The sequence below is a fragment of the Mesoplodon mirus genome, assembly GCF_964341445.2.
Source record: "Mesoplodon mirus genome assembly, chromosome: 15".
Lineage (NCBI taxonomy): Eukaryota > Metazoa > Chordata > Mammalia > Artiodactyla > Ziphiidae > Mesoplodon > Mesoplodon mirus.
Window position 1 is genome coordinate 65,849,054 of NC_138991.1, and position 15,541 is coordinate 65,864,594.

The 15,541-nt window shown below is 54.6% G+C and overlaps 1 protein-coding gene across 1 annotated transcript; it reads left to right on the top strand.

The window, feature by feature from the left end:
- The first annotated feature begins 1,125 nt into the window (after nucleotides 1–1,125).
- IL9R (interleukin 9 receptor) lies at nucleotides 1,126–10,831 on the top strand. Its single transcript, XM_082645009.1, has 8 exons — nucleotides 1,126–1,230; nucleotides 1,501–1,655; nucleotides 1,750–1,928; nucleotides 2,400–2,545; nucleotides 2,877–3,078; nucleotides 3,584–3,689; nucleotides 5,038–5,122; nucleotides 7,834–10,831. Exons 1-8 carry the CDS (start codon nucleotides 1,222–1,224, stop codon nucleotides 8,329–8,331), a joined length of 1,380 nt encoding a protein of 459 aa, XP_082501135.1. The 5' UTR covers nucleotides 1,126–1,221; the 3' UTR covers nucleotides 8,332–10,831.
- Nucleotides 10,832–15,541: the final 4,710 nt, after the last annotated feature.

Consider the following 15,541-nt stretch of genomic DNA (forward strand, 5'->3'; position numbering starts at 1 on the left):
CTTAGCCAGGCAGTGGTGGCTGTGCCTGAGCCACCCCCATCCTGGTGCTCCCTCTGATCCCGTCCTCATGCGCCCTGAGAGCCAGCTGCTGCCAGGCTGCCTGTCTCCATCCAGTGGCCGCTGCAGCCTCTCCTGCCGTGGCTGGTTGTAGCAAGTGATGCTTCAGTCTAGGGAAGGGTGGGGTCTTCTTGACTGTTGGCCTTGACAGGGGTCCATCCTGTGGGTCCACAGAGAGGCTGCGGGGGGGCGGGGGGGGTGTCTGCTACCGGGTGAGTGCGTGCGGGCTCCTGGAGCGCTTCCGTGCTGTGGTCTGTGCATGTCTGCTTCTCTTCTTCCTTATCACTCATCAGGCTTGCATAACCAGGCTGGTCCTGCTTCCTGCAGAGGAGCTATCAGTGTACCATCTGGAGCTGCAAATGGGGTGACAGGGTGTTAGCGGCCTGTTCACCCCCAGGCGCTTCTCAGCACCCGGCCCCAGTCTCCAGGGATCCTGGGGCTGACACCCCTGCGCCGAGAGCCCTGCTCCCGGGGGCGCTCTCCTCTGCAGGGCACCTGGGGACAGGCGTGTGACAGACAGCGTGTGGGAGGTACTCGCTGTCGCATGGACACCCCGCTGCCATCCTCCTCCACTTTCCTGGGGCAGGGCACCAGGATGGGAGCAGCTAGCTGTGCGACCCTGGGGTCAGCTCCCTTGGCAGTGACCAGGGACGGACCCCCACCTCATGTGGCTCTGGTGGGAATTCGCGTGGGTGATGTGCCTCATACAGTCGGCCCAGGTGTGGGACCAGGGGGTCCAGCAGAGCTTCCCTGTGGTTGTTGTCCGCGACCCCATTCCCCCAACCGTGTCTCCTCTGCGGGAGGGGACCTGGGCCCAGGGATGGGGGGCCTGGCCCAGAGAGGCGCCCGCTGGGCAGACCTGGACACGTGGCTGAGTCAGAGTCCAGTGACCTTGGGAGGCCTGAGCTGGAGGTTCTTGCCGGTGCTGCTTGGACAGCGGTGCTCAGCCTCCTTCACGGGACAGGGTGAGGGTGTAGGTGGTGACCCACTCGGAGTGCCCCTCACGGGAGCACCCACTGGGGCACTCCGCACACAGCCCCTCAGCCCAGCCCCTTCCAGGTTGGACCTTGCAGAGCGAGGTCCTGATCCGAGAGGTGGGCACCTGGCTCCTGACCTGCACCTGCATCTGCGCCTGGGTCGGCTTGGGCGTCTCTGTCCCAGGGGATGGAGGAGGTGAGGGCTGGCACTGTGTGTGTGGGGTGCTGTGGGGGCAGAGCTGGGGCAGGGTTGCCCCCGTCAGGCTCCACGGGGAAGGGTTGGGTTTGGGCTGTGTGGGCACTCGTCTTCCTGAGATCAGCCGGGGCTTCAGCCCCACCCAGGTTGCACGCTCAAAGCCCATCCCCTTGGGGTCTCCCAGCCCTGCACGCGGTAACTTCTCCTGGGCTCGTTCTCTGGGCCTGCCCTGTCGGAGGGGTCAGCTGCCACGCCCTCCCCTTCCCCCAGCCCTGCCCTGAAGCAGCCACTGTGGGCTTGCAAGGGTCACTGTTTCCAGGGCCTGGGACTTTCACGTGCCACACCAACAACATCCTCAGGATTGACTGCCACTGGTCTGCCCCAGAGCTGGGCCAGGGGGCCGGCCCCTGGCTGCTGTTCACCAGGTGAGGCCGGAGGGCAGGGGGTAGAGGGCAGGGGTGAGGGTAGGGAGCCGGCCTGGTGCAGTGGCCCTTTGGTGCCGACACGTGCCCTTTCCAGCAACCACGCTCCAGGCAGCAAGCACAGGTGCGTCTTCCGGGCCAGCGTGTGCACAGTGGAGCTGCCACCCGAGGAGGTGATCACGCCTTCTGACAACTTCACCATCACCTTCCACCGTCACATCTCTGGGAAGGAGCAGGTCAGCCTGGTGGATCCACAGTACCTGCCCCGGAGACATGGTGAGGCCTGGGTCAGTGCGTTGGCCGGGAGCATCCTGGCTACATCACCCCCACGGCCCAGTCAGTGCTCCTGGTCCCTGCTGACGGATCCAGGGCTAGGATCAGGCGGGGCCCCCGGGGAGGGGTAGGGTTTTGGAGGAGGAGGTAGGTGCAGGGCTTTGAGTTGGGGCAGGAGCTGCAGTTTGAGTCACTTGCGATCTACTTCAGTCACAGCAGGAAGGACTTCAGTAAGACACTAGGAAGAACTTCCAGCAGCAGCTTAGATTTGAAACTCACCTTGTCTGGCTGCAGAGGCTGGAGGAAGTCATTGCTATCTTGTCCCACCTGGGGCTTCTCTGGACCAGTTTTCCAGTGAGGCCTCTGCTCTGAGAAGGCCTTGGCCTCGTGCCCCATCCTTCCCGGGAATCCTTCCGATCCCCAGTCCCGGGTGTGCTGGCCCCCACACCGTTACACAGCTTCATTCTGTTTCAGTGAAGCTGGACCCTCCCTCTGACTTGCTGAGCAACATCAGTTCTGACCACTGTGTCCTGACCTGGAGCATCAGTCCTGCCTTGGAGCCGCTGGCCTCACTCCTCAGCTATGAGCTGGCCTTCAAGAGGCAGGAGGAGACCTGGGAGGTAAGGCTGGGTCTGCCTACCCTAGGGGCCTCTCTCTCCTGGGAGCAGCAGCCAGGGTCACTCCTCGTCCCATCTAGGGTGGTGTCACCTTGGAATTGTGAGGAGGGAAGTGACCAGAGACAAGGGTAAGTGAATGCAGGTGTGGTGAGTGTGCCGGTGTGTACGTGTGAGCGTTCACAGGGCGTGCCTGTGTGGATGAGTGTGCATGCACGTGGATGCATGTAAGTGTGTGGACATGTGTAAGTGTGCCCACATGTGTGTGTACACGTCCTTGAGGGCTGATGGGCCCAGTCTCACCCCCAGCGCCTCCTAACTCTTCTCCACCCCACAGTGGGCTCGGCACAAGGCTCACATCGTTGGGGTGACCTGGCTGAAACTTGAAGCCACTGAATTGGACCCTGGTTCCACCTATGAGGCCCGGCTGCGCGTCCAGATGGCCACACCGGAGGACGCGGTGGCGGAGGAGGAGCGCTACGAGGGCCCATGGAGTGACTGGAGCCAGCCTGCCCGCTTCCACTCCCCCAAGAGACGAGGTGGGCGTTGCCACCTTCAGGGGCCTGGTGGGGCCTCCCCGCCCCCTCGCGTCCCACCCCTTCCCCCTCCTGGGACCCCCTCCCTCGTGGCCCAGTTGACTGCCTTCCCCTGGAGGTCTGAGATGTGTGAAGGGGAAACGCCTGCCAAGTGCTGGGCCTCCCAGGGAGCTGCAGCTCCCGGTTTCCTTGGAGCGAGTGTGGCCCCAGCTGCACAGCAGGCTGGTGCTGCTGTCTCTGGAGCCCGGGCAGGGCCTCGTCTGCTTAGGGGGCTGGGCTGACCCTTGTGCACAGAGGTACTGGAAAGGATCTCGGACCCTGGTGACCTTATGGATGGGAAAGGCAAGGCCCAGGGGTGCGTGATTCACCCAGAGTACTCTCGGAGGCGCGACATAAACCTTCCATTTTGGCCCAAGGCGCCCGTCCAGGTGCCTTTGCCAGGTGAGTTTAGAGGTACACAGCCCTGGGCCCTTCCTGCTATAGGTCTCCTGGTCCCTTCCTGCTATAGGTCTCCTGGTCCCAGCTTTGGGGCAGCCCGACAGCACCCTGGTCTCTGTGTCCATCTTTCTCCTGCTGACCAGCCTGACCTACCTGCTGTTCAAGCTATCACCCAGGTCGGTAGCCAAGGAGTGTGTGTGGGAGTGTGTGCATGTACGTGAATGTGTATTATTTGTACATGTGGGTGTGAGAATTTGTATGTGCATGAGCGTGTGTGTGTGTTTGTGGGTGTGGGGTAGGCGGTGCATTGAGGGCCCAAACCCGCAGCCCCTCCCCCAACGCTCCTGGGTCAGGAGGGGTTTTCAGACCTCTGCCCTGGACCAGTGGGGATGTCCCCAGTTGCCAGGTGCATGTGGGTGGTGGGCACTGTGGCCCAAAAGAGCCCTGGAGGGACCCAAAGTCCCTGGGGCCAAGTCGCCTGAGGCCCTTGTCTCCTGCCTCTGGAGGTGCTTGGCGCTGGCTCATTGGCACAGTGGTTCTATGCAGACAGTGTTGGGCATCTGGTTTCCACGGGGCCCTGTTTCCCGCCCTGATGGGTGCCACGGACAACCAGATGAACAAAAAAGCCCTCCTGAAACAAGCCATCACACATGTCAACTTACGAGAGGGGGTCCAGGGGCCTCGTCCCGCAGGTGACCGGCCAGGCCTGGACGGGTAGCAGAGAGGTTGAGAGGAGGTTGGACAGAGGCAGCCAGGGTGAGGGAGGGATGGGGTGCTGGGCAGGGCCCGATGGGTGGCCAAGAAGGCCAGGGAGGGCTCAGGCTTGCCCTCGGGTCCCAGGAAAGCGCCTGAAGCCTGGTCGCGTGGGATGGGATCTGGTTTATGTTTTGAGAATGGAGTTTTGTGGTACAGGTGAGGAGGAGGACCTGCGGGGTGGCCAGAGGTGGGCTCCAGAGGGAGGCAGTTGTGTGTGAGCTGGCGGGAGAGGCAGAGCTGGAGCAAAGTGCAGGGAGTGACAGGGTCTCCGGACGGGAAAGTGAGGGGACGTGGGGTGGATGCGATGTGACTGATGGCCCCTGATGCCACCCTGGGCTGGGGAATTGGGACAGACCCCCAGAGAGGCTGGCGAGGTTGATCTGGACTTGCTGGGTCGGAGTCTGGGGCGCCGTCCTCAGGGGAGGAGCAGTGGGTCTTGGGCAGGTAGATCCAGTGCTCGGGGAGAAGTCTGATGGGGTTCCCGGAAGTGCTGTCTCCCCCTCCGGCTGAAGACACAACTGGTCACCCCCACCCTTGAACCCGCCATCACCACTCACCTTAAAGGGACCCATGTCTTGGCATAAATCAGTTCTGTGCGGTGATCAGCAAGGGGGCCGCAGGTGCCAGGTGTCAGGCCTGGACGCAACGAGAGGAGAGGACGACAGCAGCACCGGCGGGGCAGGGCTGGTCCCTGCTGCGTGGAAGGAGCCGCGTCCCTGGCAGCGACCTCCTGGAGCTGGGCCTCTGACTGCCGTCTCCTGACCTCAGGATGAAGACAGCCTTGTACCAGGACGTGCCATCCCCAGGCCCGTTCTTCCAGTCCCTGTACCGTGTGCACAACGGGGACTTCCAGGTGCGTGACCCGGTGGGCCCGGGGTGCCCAGATGTCTGGACTGCCCAGGGTGTGGGCTCTGGGTGAGGGTTGGGGGCCTCTGTCAGTGCTTTGAGCTTTTTTGGTATACATAGTGGTGTATATAGTATATATGTAGTATATGTATGCACTGTGACTCAAAGGGGCCAAAGACAAATTAGCTTTATTCTCTATTGCCGAGTTCTTTTTCTTCTCATGTCTCTGATTCCATTGCTGACGGGAAAAAATGTAAAGTTTCTCATGACATTATCTCTGCCTCTTCTGGTTTGCAGCAGTCCTTGGAGGTAAATGGTCAGTTCAAGGTGCCAGCTCAGGGGGCTGTGTGCATCTGAAGGCATCTGTGTCTTGTGCTGCCCCTGGGGCCCTCCCTGGTCCCTGGGCTACTCTGGTGGCCCTCATGGAGTGCCTGGCCCCTCCTGGCCCCCTGGGTAGCGATGAGTTGACCCTACCCCCCCCCATCGTGGTGCCCTGGTGGGCTCTCACAGGCCACGACGCTGAGAACAGCCTGGAGGCCCCGTTGGACCCTCCCTGCTGGCCTGGTAGTTCCTGCTCCACAGGCAGCAGGAGGGGGAGGAGGAGCTCCAATAGGTGGTCTCTGGTCCCCACCCTCTCGGGCCCCTCACTTTGGGCAGAGGATGGAGGTGGTGCTGCCCGGGTTCTCCCACACCGGCTCTGCGTGGCTGCCTTCCGCCTGGCCCTTTTCTCTCTTAACAGGGAGTCTAGTTTTCAAGCTTGTCATCCAAAAATATAATTTGAAGCTTAAAGCCGAGCACTTTGTCAGGGCTGCATGGGGGGTAAATGTTCTGATGCCCTGCACTCATCTTCTGGGCTGCAGGCACCCAGCCCCTTCTCTGTAGAACCACAGCACCTGTCAGGGGTTAGTTAGACTCCTTGGGAGGTGGTCTGGAGCCACGGGCTGGCTCTCCAGGGGGCAGGACAATGATGGAAGGTGTGGTGTGTGGTGCACTCGATGGAGACTCCTGGTCCTACCAAGGAAACAGCTTCCTTTTTTCTTTTTTAAAAAAATTCTTTTCCATTATGGTTTATCACAGGATACTGAATATAGTTCCCTGTGCTATACAGTAGGACCTTGTTGTTTATCCATCCTATATACACTAGTTTGCATCTACTAACCCTAAACTCCCAGTTCATCCCACCCCCACTCCCTTGGCAACCACAAGCCTGTTCTCTATGTATGTGAGTCTGTTTCTGTTTTGTAGATAAGTTCATTTGTGTCATATTTTAGATTCCACATGTAAGTGATATCATATGGCATTTGTCTTTCTCTTTCTGACTTACCTCACTTAGTATGATAATCTCTAGTTGCATCCATGTTGCTGCAAATGGCATTTATTTCATTCTTTTTTATGGCTGAGTAGTATTCCATTGTATGTATGTACCACATCTTCTTTATCCATTCATCTGTTGATGGACATTTAGGTTGTTTCCATGTCTTGGCTATTGTGAATTGTGCTGCTATGAACGTAGGGGTGCATGTATCTTTTTGCATTAGAATTTTGTGTGGATATACGCCCAGGAGTGAGATTGCTGGGTCATATGGTAGCTCTATTTTTAAATTTTTTAAGAAACATCCATACTGTTTTCCATAGTGGCTGCACGAACTTACAGTCCCACCAACGGTGTAGGAGGGTTCCCTTTTCTCCACACCCTCTCCAGCATTTGTTATTTGTAGAGTTTTTAGTGATGGCCATTCTGACTGGTGTGAGGTGGTAGCTCATTGTAGTTTTGATTTGCATTTCTCTAATAACTAGTGATGTTGATCTTTTCACTTGCCTCTTGGCCATTTGTATTTCTTCTTTGGATAAATGCCTATTTAGGTCTTCTGCCCATTTTTCGATTGGATTTCTTTTTGTTATTGAGTTGTATGAGCTGTTTGTATATTTTGGAAATTAAGCCCTCGTTGGTCGCATCATTTGCAAATATTTTCTCCCATTCTGTAGGTTTTCTTTTCGTTTTGTTTATGGTTTCCTTTGCTGTGCAAAAGCTTATAAGTTTGATTAGGTCCCATTTGTTTATTTTGTATTTATTTCTGTTGCCTTGGGAGACCAACCTATGAAAACACTGGTATGATTTATGTCAGAGAATGTTTTGCCTGTGCTCTTTTCTAGGAGTTTTATGGTGTCCTGTCTTATGTTGAAGTCTTTAAGCCATTTTGAGTTTATTTCTGTATATCGTGTGAGGGTGTGTTCTAACGTCATTGATTTACATGCAGGAACAGCTTCCTTTTGGAGGTAGGGGCCCTCCTGTGGCCCCACAGAGGGGTCCAGGCCTGCTGACCTTGGCCCCAAGGTGCCAGGCCCAACAGTACCTCCTGTGTGTGTGTGCGTGCGTGCGTGCATGTAGTGGGGTTCGGGTGAGGGTGCCCGAGCTCTGCAGCTGCTGGCAGTGTGTGAAGCAGCAGTGTCTCCAGCCCTGTCACCATCTGTACCCTGGTTCAGGCCTCTGTGAGCACAGGCCTGTGCTGGGAGCCAGGGGAGGGTCCTGAAGGGAATGGGGGTTCTGTGTTGAGGCTGGGCTGGCCCGTGGGGGGAAGACAGAATGTTCTGGGCACAGGTGCTCTTGGCCTCTGGGAGTGGATGTCTTGAGAGCTTCCTGGAGGAGGGGAGGCTGCTCCCACGGTGAGTCCTGAACACACTGCCTGAGGCCTTCCCTCCTTCTGTGCTCTGTTCCAGACCTGGATAGGGGCCCACAGAGCTGGTCCACAGCCAAATCCGGACTGCATGGGCCCCGCACGAGGAGCCTGGGAGACCCGTGTCCAGGAGGCCATCGCTTTGCTCACCTATGACCCGGTGGACGTGGGGCCATTAGCGGGCCGGGAGGAGGAGGGGAGCCCTGGCACTGGCCTCCCAGCAGATGCGCTGCCCACAGGATGTGTGGAGTTGGGGGGGCCGCCTCCCGCCTACCTGCCACAGGAGGCCTGGGCCCCCGCAGGCCCTACCAGGATGGCTCCCCCGCAGTCCCAGGGCAGCAGCAGCGACTACTGTGCCCTGAGCTGCTCCAGGTGGGGCTGCCCCTCCACCTTCACAGGAAACGCGCAGAGCTCTGAGCCCGACCCTGCCTTGGCCTGTGGCCTTTTCTGTGACGAGCAGAGCCTGGATGCCCGGCCAGGAGGTAACTGTGCAGGCGCTGGTCACAGTCAGAGGCAGGATGCTGGTGGATGGGCCGCCTGAGGCCCTCCTGCTCTCGGCAGACCGTGGGCTCCGTCCCCACGGTGCTGCAGCACGTCCATCCTGGGGAACATGGACCAAAGTACCTGGAGCCAACACTTGACTGGACCTGCGGAGGGCCACCCATGCAGCGGTCAGACGTCTGGTCTGGATGGAGACAGGAGGCTCTCCCCTCCTCCCCTCCCTCTGCATCTGTCGGGAGGGGCCTCCTCTGCCCTCAGCATCCTACCATCCTGGCCCACCGTCCACCACTTCCCTCCCCGCTTCTTGGCTTAACCCCAGGTCCCACAACCAGTTCTGCCCTCAGTCCCTTAAAGGGCCAGCCTGGGCCCCGTGGACACAGGTGAGACACCGTGACCAGGCCTAGTGTCCTGTTTATGTGCCTTCCTGAGGTCTCTCCCCTACTGAGATTAAAAGGGACATAGCAGCTGTTTCAAACTGCTGGTGGCTGGGAGAGGGGCCCAGAGGACACAGGAAGGGTGGTGTCTGGCTATTCCTGGGCTTTCTGGGCTCCACGAATAGCAGGGGGAGGCTCAGTGACCAGCTCCAGGGAGGCCGCCTCCCCGCCCCTCCTTGTCCTCATCCTCCCATGGCCCCCGGGGGCTGAGAGCTGTGGCCAGAGCCCCCAAGGGTCAGGGCCAGAGTGACCACCCAGCAGTGGTCTTGGCCTCTGAAGGGCCCTGCCTCTACCCCCACCCCCGTGGTCTGGAGAGAGGGGGACAGAGCAGAGGGCGCCTACGTCCGTCCCTTAGGGCTGCTGTAACGAAGTCCCACAAACTAGGTGGCTTAGAACAGCAGAGATTTATTGTCTCACAGTTCTGGAGGCTGGAAGTCTGACATCTAGGTGTTGGCAGGGCCGTGGGGGCACCAGGGAGGATCTGATTCATGGTTCCCTGCACCTCTGGTAGTTTCTGGCTTGGGACAGCGCAGCTCCGGTCCTCACAAGGTGTTTTCCCTCTGTGTGTTCCTGTCCAAAGCCCCTCTTTTTATACCAATGTAATCATAGTGGATTAGGGCCAACCTGAATGACTTTGTTTTGGCTGGATTATCTGCAAAGACCCTATTTCCATATACGGTCATGTTCACATGTACTGGGGGTTAGGACTTCAACATATGAATTTCTGGACAGTGCCTCTGCCAGCCATGTCCACCTCCCTGCTGGCCTGAGGCGCCGTGGTCCCTCCCGGGGCAGCCCCGTCACTCTTACTCGGGGCCTCGGGCAGGAGACCCTATTCCGCCGCCGGGCTGCAGGACTTGGGTCTGGTGCTGGGATCCTCCACCCAGTGAGGGCTGGACCAAGACTGTCCTGGTGTTGGAGGTGCTGAAGTACTGAATGTGGGATAGATGGAGGTTTGTCTCCCTGGGTGCTGAGCCAGAGGGGGCACCTCTCTGGGGGCTCCAGGGTCTCCTGCACCCTGAGCAGAGAGGAGCACATGCAGCCCCAGGCCCCCAAAGGCAAAGGTCCCTCTGGCTCAGACAGGTCTTCCCCTCCCCTCTGTGTGCCTGTGGAGCCCTGAGGTTTTGCGGGGGCCGCAGCAGAGCTGGACCCTGGTCAGCAGGGACAAAGAGGACCCCGCATGTATCTTTAGTATCCAGAGAGTGGAGGGGTGTAGACGGAAATGAGGCGCAGGTACCATCCGCTCTAACCAAGGGTAAAAATACCAGCGTGACTCCACTTCCTAGAGCCAACCCTGGAACCCCCAGCTGCTGTGTATATGACAGCAGCTGCATGGCTCCTGTGGCTTCACGTGGACTTGGGCCCCCATGGGATTCCACACCCGGGGACAGTGTTCGTTTGACTAACACACTCGGTCCTGGTGGCACCTGAGTGAGGAGCTACTCAGAGGCCGGTGGTTGTAGGTGAGCCACGCCCGCCCCTCAGGACACAGGCCTGGCAGTACCTGAGCCAGGTGCCTGCATGTCGTGGGGCTCAGAAAATGCTAATTTCCACTTATTCCGACGAGACGACCCTTGGAAACCGCAAGCTGAGATCGCAACGTTCGAAAGACCCTGTGAGCCCTGGTGAGGGGTCACTGATCCCCAGGCGTCTAGGAAGGAGTCAGGGAAGGTGGCCTGGGACTCGATGAGGAAGCTGCTGGTGGAGGAGCTGAGTGCACGGTGTGGCTGGAGCACAAAGGTCCAAAATGTGGCTGGACCGGGGAAGACCTTGGAGGCCAGGCCAGGGCAGGGTGAGGGGAGCAAACTCACCCTGCTCAGGGGAGGCTGCAGGATGCTTTCTCTTTCTTTGGCTTTTGATGAGGTGAAGTTTACATAGTACGAAAGTAACCATTTTAAAGTGTACAATTCAGTGACATTTAGTACGTCTGTAATATTTGCAGCTCCCACCTCTATCTAGTTCCAAAACATTTTCACCCTCCAAAGGGAAATCCCCTGCCCCTTAAGCGGTCACTCTCCTCCCCACCCTCCCTCTGACCTCTCGCCACTACGAGTCCACTTTCCGTCTCTATGGATTTACCTACTGTGGATATTTCATATAAATGGAGTCATATAATGCATCGCCTTTCGTGTTCATTTTTTTCTCCTAGCGTAGTGTTTTTTCTTAAAAATAAATTTATTTATTTTATTTATTTATTATTTTTGGCTGTGTTGGGTGTTCGTTGCTGCACACGAGCTTTCTCTATTTGCAGCAAGCGGGGCCTACTCTTTGGTGCTGTGCACTATTGTAATATATTTTTTTTCATTTCGAATTCCAATTTGTCCCCTACATCATTGCTGATTGCCTTAGTCCATCTAGGGCTGCTATCACAAACTACCACAGACGGGGTGGCTTATAAACAATAGCAATTTATGTCTCCCAGTTCTGAAGGCTGAAAGTCTGAGATCAGCGTGCCAGCCTGGCAGGGTGAGGGCTTGCTTTCTGGTGGCAGACTTCTCCTTGTATCTCACATGGAGGAAAGGGGCTAAGGTCTCTTTTACAAGGGCACTAATCCCATTCCTGAGTATTCCACCCTCATGACCTAATCACCTCCCAAAGGCTGCCCCTCCTACCACGATCACATGGGTGTTAGGATTCCCACCTGTGGATTTTGGGGAGACACAATCATTCCGACCATAGCACTGTGATATAGAAAATCAGTTGACTTTGGTTGACCTTCTACTTTGCTTTTCCTTACCTGTGTATTTTCTGATCAAAGCACAGGACTGGTGGGCTCTACTTCAGTTGGAATTTCTAAATTATGGCATTGAATAATCAGAACACTGAATTTCAGAGATTCACCAGGACTGTCGGAGGGGATGAACTGACCACTGCTAAACTGCGAGTGGGGCGTGTTGGGCGCTGCATCCCGGAGGACACAGCTGGGATCGTGTTGGCAGCCCTGAGTTCGCAGCGGGGAGGTGTGGTGTCCTCCCAGGGATGTTAGTCTTCTACGCTTGTCTCCTGGACTCTGCCACATGGTGTATCTCTATTTCTCCTGGAGTATTTCAGCAGGACTTATTTTATAAAAGCATCCCTGCATGAAGGCTTTGGGCACTCTTACTCATGGCACCCTGTGGTTCTTAAAGATTCAGGGCGTTTACGGGGAGAAGTCCCTGCAGAGAAAGAGGAGAAACTCTTGGGCCATGGAGATGGCAGTCCTGCGTCCACCTGAGGGCCAGATGCCCCTGTGTTCTTGCCCTCAAGAGTGTTGTAATGGTCCTTTTTTGTTACAGTGTTAACACAGTTGAAAAAATAAATGGACACACTGAAAAGTAGGTGTATTAAAACTCGCAGCATTATTTAAGTTTAAATTTAATATTTAGACCCAAACCAGAATTTATTAAAAATGTTCTTTTCTGGGGACATCCCTGGTGGCCCAGCAGTTAAGACTCCACACTCCCAATGCAGAGGGCCCAGGTTCAATCCCTGGTCAGGGAACTAGATCCCATGTGCATGCCACAACTAAGAGTTCACATGCTGCAACTAAGGAGCCCTGGAGCCACAACTAAGGAGCCTGCCTGCCACAACTAAGACCCAGCGCAACCAAATAAATAAATAAATCTTAAAAAAAAAGAGCCTGCCTGCTGCAACTAAATGATCCCACATGCTGCAACTAAGAGCCTGCATACCACAACTAAAGATCCTGCATGCTGCAACTAAAGATCCCGTGTGCTGAAACTAAGACCCAGCACAGCCAAATAAGTAAATAAATATATATTTTTTTAATTTACTTTTCTGGCTTTAATGGAAGTAATCTCATCAAGAAATTTTTTTTTGAGCAAGTCAAAATTTAATTGGCATCAAAGTTGTAATGGTACGTAAAATAATGTCTGTTTTGTAAAACGTTGACATCCTGTATTAGATGAAATATGTAAGTACATCAAGCTTTGATATTAAAATCAGAATGTGTTAAAGGGCAATTAACATTCAGTTGTTAACTATAAACCAATATTTTCCAATGGGAGCTTTTATATTTTCCTTAGTTTACTGTCCATTTTGTCAATGTGTATTTTTACTAGGAAATCACCCATTTCCTCTGGGTTTAGAGTTTTGAAACCAAGCAGGACCCTGCAGGGCCTTCCCTGGGACAGAAACACCACCCCACTTCTGTGTCCATGGCCTCTTGTTTGTAGAAAAGCTTTAGCCTCCTAGGCCTTCCCCAAGTTCCAAAGAACAGATTTAATCAGAGAAGGGAAAAATGCAGAGACAAAGGAAAACAGGCAAGACAAAATAATAATAGTTTAGCCATTAAACAAAGTCAAGGACCTTTAATTCCTCCTCAAGGGCTATAGATAATATTCTGAGCCATATACTTTGAGCTGTTTTGCAGATACTGAAACCCCCACCAGGTGAAGAAGTTAACTTCATGTTGACCACAAGCACATAGAGCCCAGACCTGTTAGAACCAGAAGGTTGATGATGCTGACTCCCAATTACCTCACCACCAACCAGTCAGAAGAATGTCCATGAACTGATCACGTACCCCACAACCCTCTCCCTTTAACCTGTCTTTAAAAACTTTTCCCTGAAAGCCTTCAGGGAGTTTGGGTCTTTTGGGCGTGAGCTGCCCGTCCTCCTTGATGGCCTTGAAATAAACGCGGCACTTTCCTTCACCACCGCCTGGTGTCAGTAGGTTGGCTTTGCTGTGCGCAGGTAAGTGGACCTGAGTTTGGTTTGGTAACACTCCCACCACCTCATCATGAACTTCTAGAAATAAACTGGCAACTCGCGTTGTGTATCTTCTGCTGCATCTAGAGAGTCGATTGTATCCATGATTTAGCATCTGAATAAATATGCACGCCTAGGACATTATATCCAGTTTTCACCTGCTGATAATTGATATCTAGTGAATGCTAGCTTTTCAATAAATGGTTACATTGCACATAAATCAGTCAATCTGTATGGTAAAGAATGTGACCGGTTATGTATGTGTTTTTGTCAAGACACTCTTTTGCAATCCCTTTTAAAATAAATGTGTTAAATTCTATAATTAATCAACTTAGACTGTTAGCGGGCTGGCATTTTCAGTCAGTAAATGGCAGTGAGATGCGTCAGATCCCTTACTCAGCCTCCACGTAGGAGCAGCTCCATTAATTCAACGGTGCTTTATGGAGCACCTGCTGTGTAGCAGCTTCTGTGTTTGGCTCTGGCCCTGGTTAGTTCCTGTTTAATAGATACTTAGATCTGTGGGTGGAGGTCAAAGGCCAAACGGTCTTGGGGACATTAAGCCCATGAGTGAGTTCTTTTGTCTCCTACACCATCTTCCTGTGTTCATTGCCCTCAGGAAGTACATCTAGGTTTGGGGGAGATGGGTGTTCCCCATGGAAACCTGGCCTCTACTTGAGGTCACTGCTGCCTGACATCAGAACCCCTCGTCCGTCCCCAGACTTGGTCCACAATTGTCATGTCACTTGTCTCGCGTGTGCAGAACCAGGCACCTATTCACATCTATGCTATAGTGTTTGCGTTCTTCTCATTTCAGTAAACAGTGTTACGTGAACATCTTCTCTTGGTCTGCAAAGGTTCCAGAGGGTTCCTTTGTTTACTTAGTTTATTTAGCCATGTTGCTGGATATTCCATTTTTTAAGCTATAATAAATAATGTTAACCTGCTAAAAAATACACTTGAGTAGTATTCGGGATTAAGATATCATCGTAGTAGATATCGAATTGCTTCACTTAAATTTTGCTTCTCTTTTCCAAATGAAGTGTCCGTCGTGTGAGCTGCTCTCCTTCTGGAAGTGCACATGCCCAGTCCAGGGAGGGAGGTGAGACGTCCTGCCTGCCCTCAGGGAGCAGTGCAGTGTTGGAGGCATCGGCTCCCTCTCTGACTCAGACACAAGGCCCCGATGGCATCTGTCCCTAACGGTTGTCAGCCTCAGGAGATTGAGTGTCACCTGGTGTACAGGTGTGCAGCCTCCCTGAGATCAGACATTTTGTCTAATGAGAGTTCGGAAGAGCGAGCACTCGCGTATGTGCATGTGACCAGGTGACACCCACGTGCGGCTGACTCAGACATCCAGGAAGCCCTAAGGAGCCACACCACATCCTGACAGTCACAGTGAGGGCACCGCTTTGCTCACGGTGCGCTCACCAGGCACTTGTTCTCTGTGCTCTGTTATAAAAAGTGCAGGACTTTCCTGGTGGCGCAGTGGTTAAGAATCTGCCTGCCAATGCAGGGGACACGGGTTTGAGCCCTGGTCCGGGAAGATCCCACATGCCGCAGAGCAACTAAGCCCGTGCACCAGGACTACTGAGCCTGCGCTCTGGAGCCTGCGAGCCACAACTACTGAAGCCTGTACACCTAGAGTGAGAGAAGCCCACACATTGCAAGGAAGAGCAGGCCCCACTCGCCTCAGCTAGAGAAAGCCTGCGCACAGCAATGAAGACCCAATGCAGCCAAAAATAAGTAAAAAAAAAAAAAAAAAAAGATCAAATTCTAAAAAAAAAAAAAAAAATTGCAGCTGCAGGACAGCTGGAGCACAGAGAATGGAAGGCAGGAGGCATTTGCTGTTGCAGGAGAGGCACGCTGGCAGCGGTGACCAGAGGAAGAGACCGGAAAACTGAGCAGCAGATCTGAGAGATCAAAAAGCCCAGCGCACAGGGCAGGTGGTATCAGGGCTGCTTCCTTGGGTCCAAGAGGCGTTCTTTTGTTCAGTGAGGCATGGCCTGATCTTGCATGTGTGCATGCCATGGCCCCCGTGGGCAAGGGATTTCCCAGGCTCTGTAGCAGGTGCTTTGCAGTCATGACTCAAGCTGGTGTCTTTCTCACTGT

Bases quoted from the DNA above. Each gene is read 5' to 3' on its own strand.
- IL9R (XM_082645009.1), top strand. The intron at 1,929-2,399 runs GTGAGGCCTGGG...ATTCTGTTTCAG, and splicing joins GTACCTGCCCCGGAGACATG to TGAAGCTGGACCCTCCCTCT. The intron at 3,079-3,583 runs GTGGGCGTTGCC...TTCCTGCTATAG, and splicing joins CCACTCCCCCAAGAGACGAG to GTCTCCTGGTCCCAGCTTTG.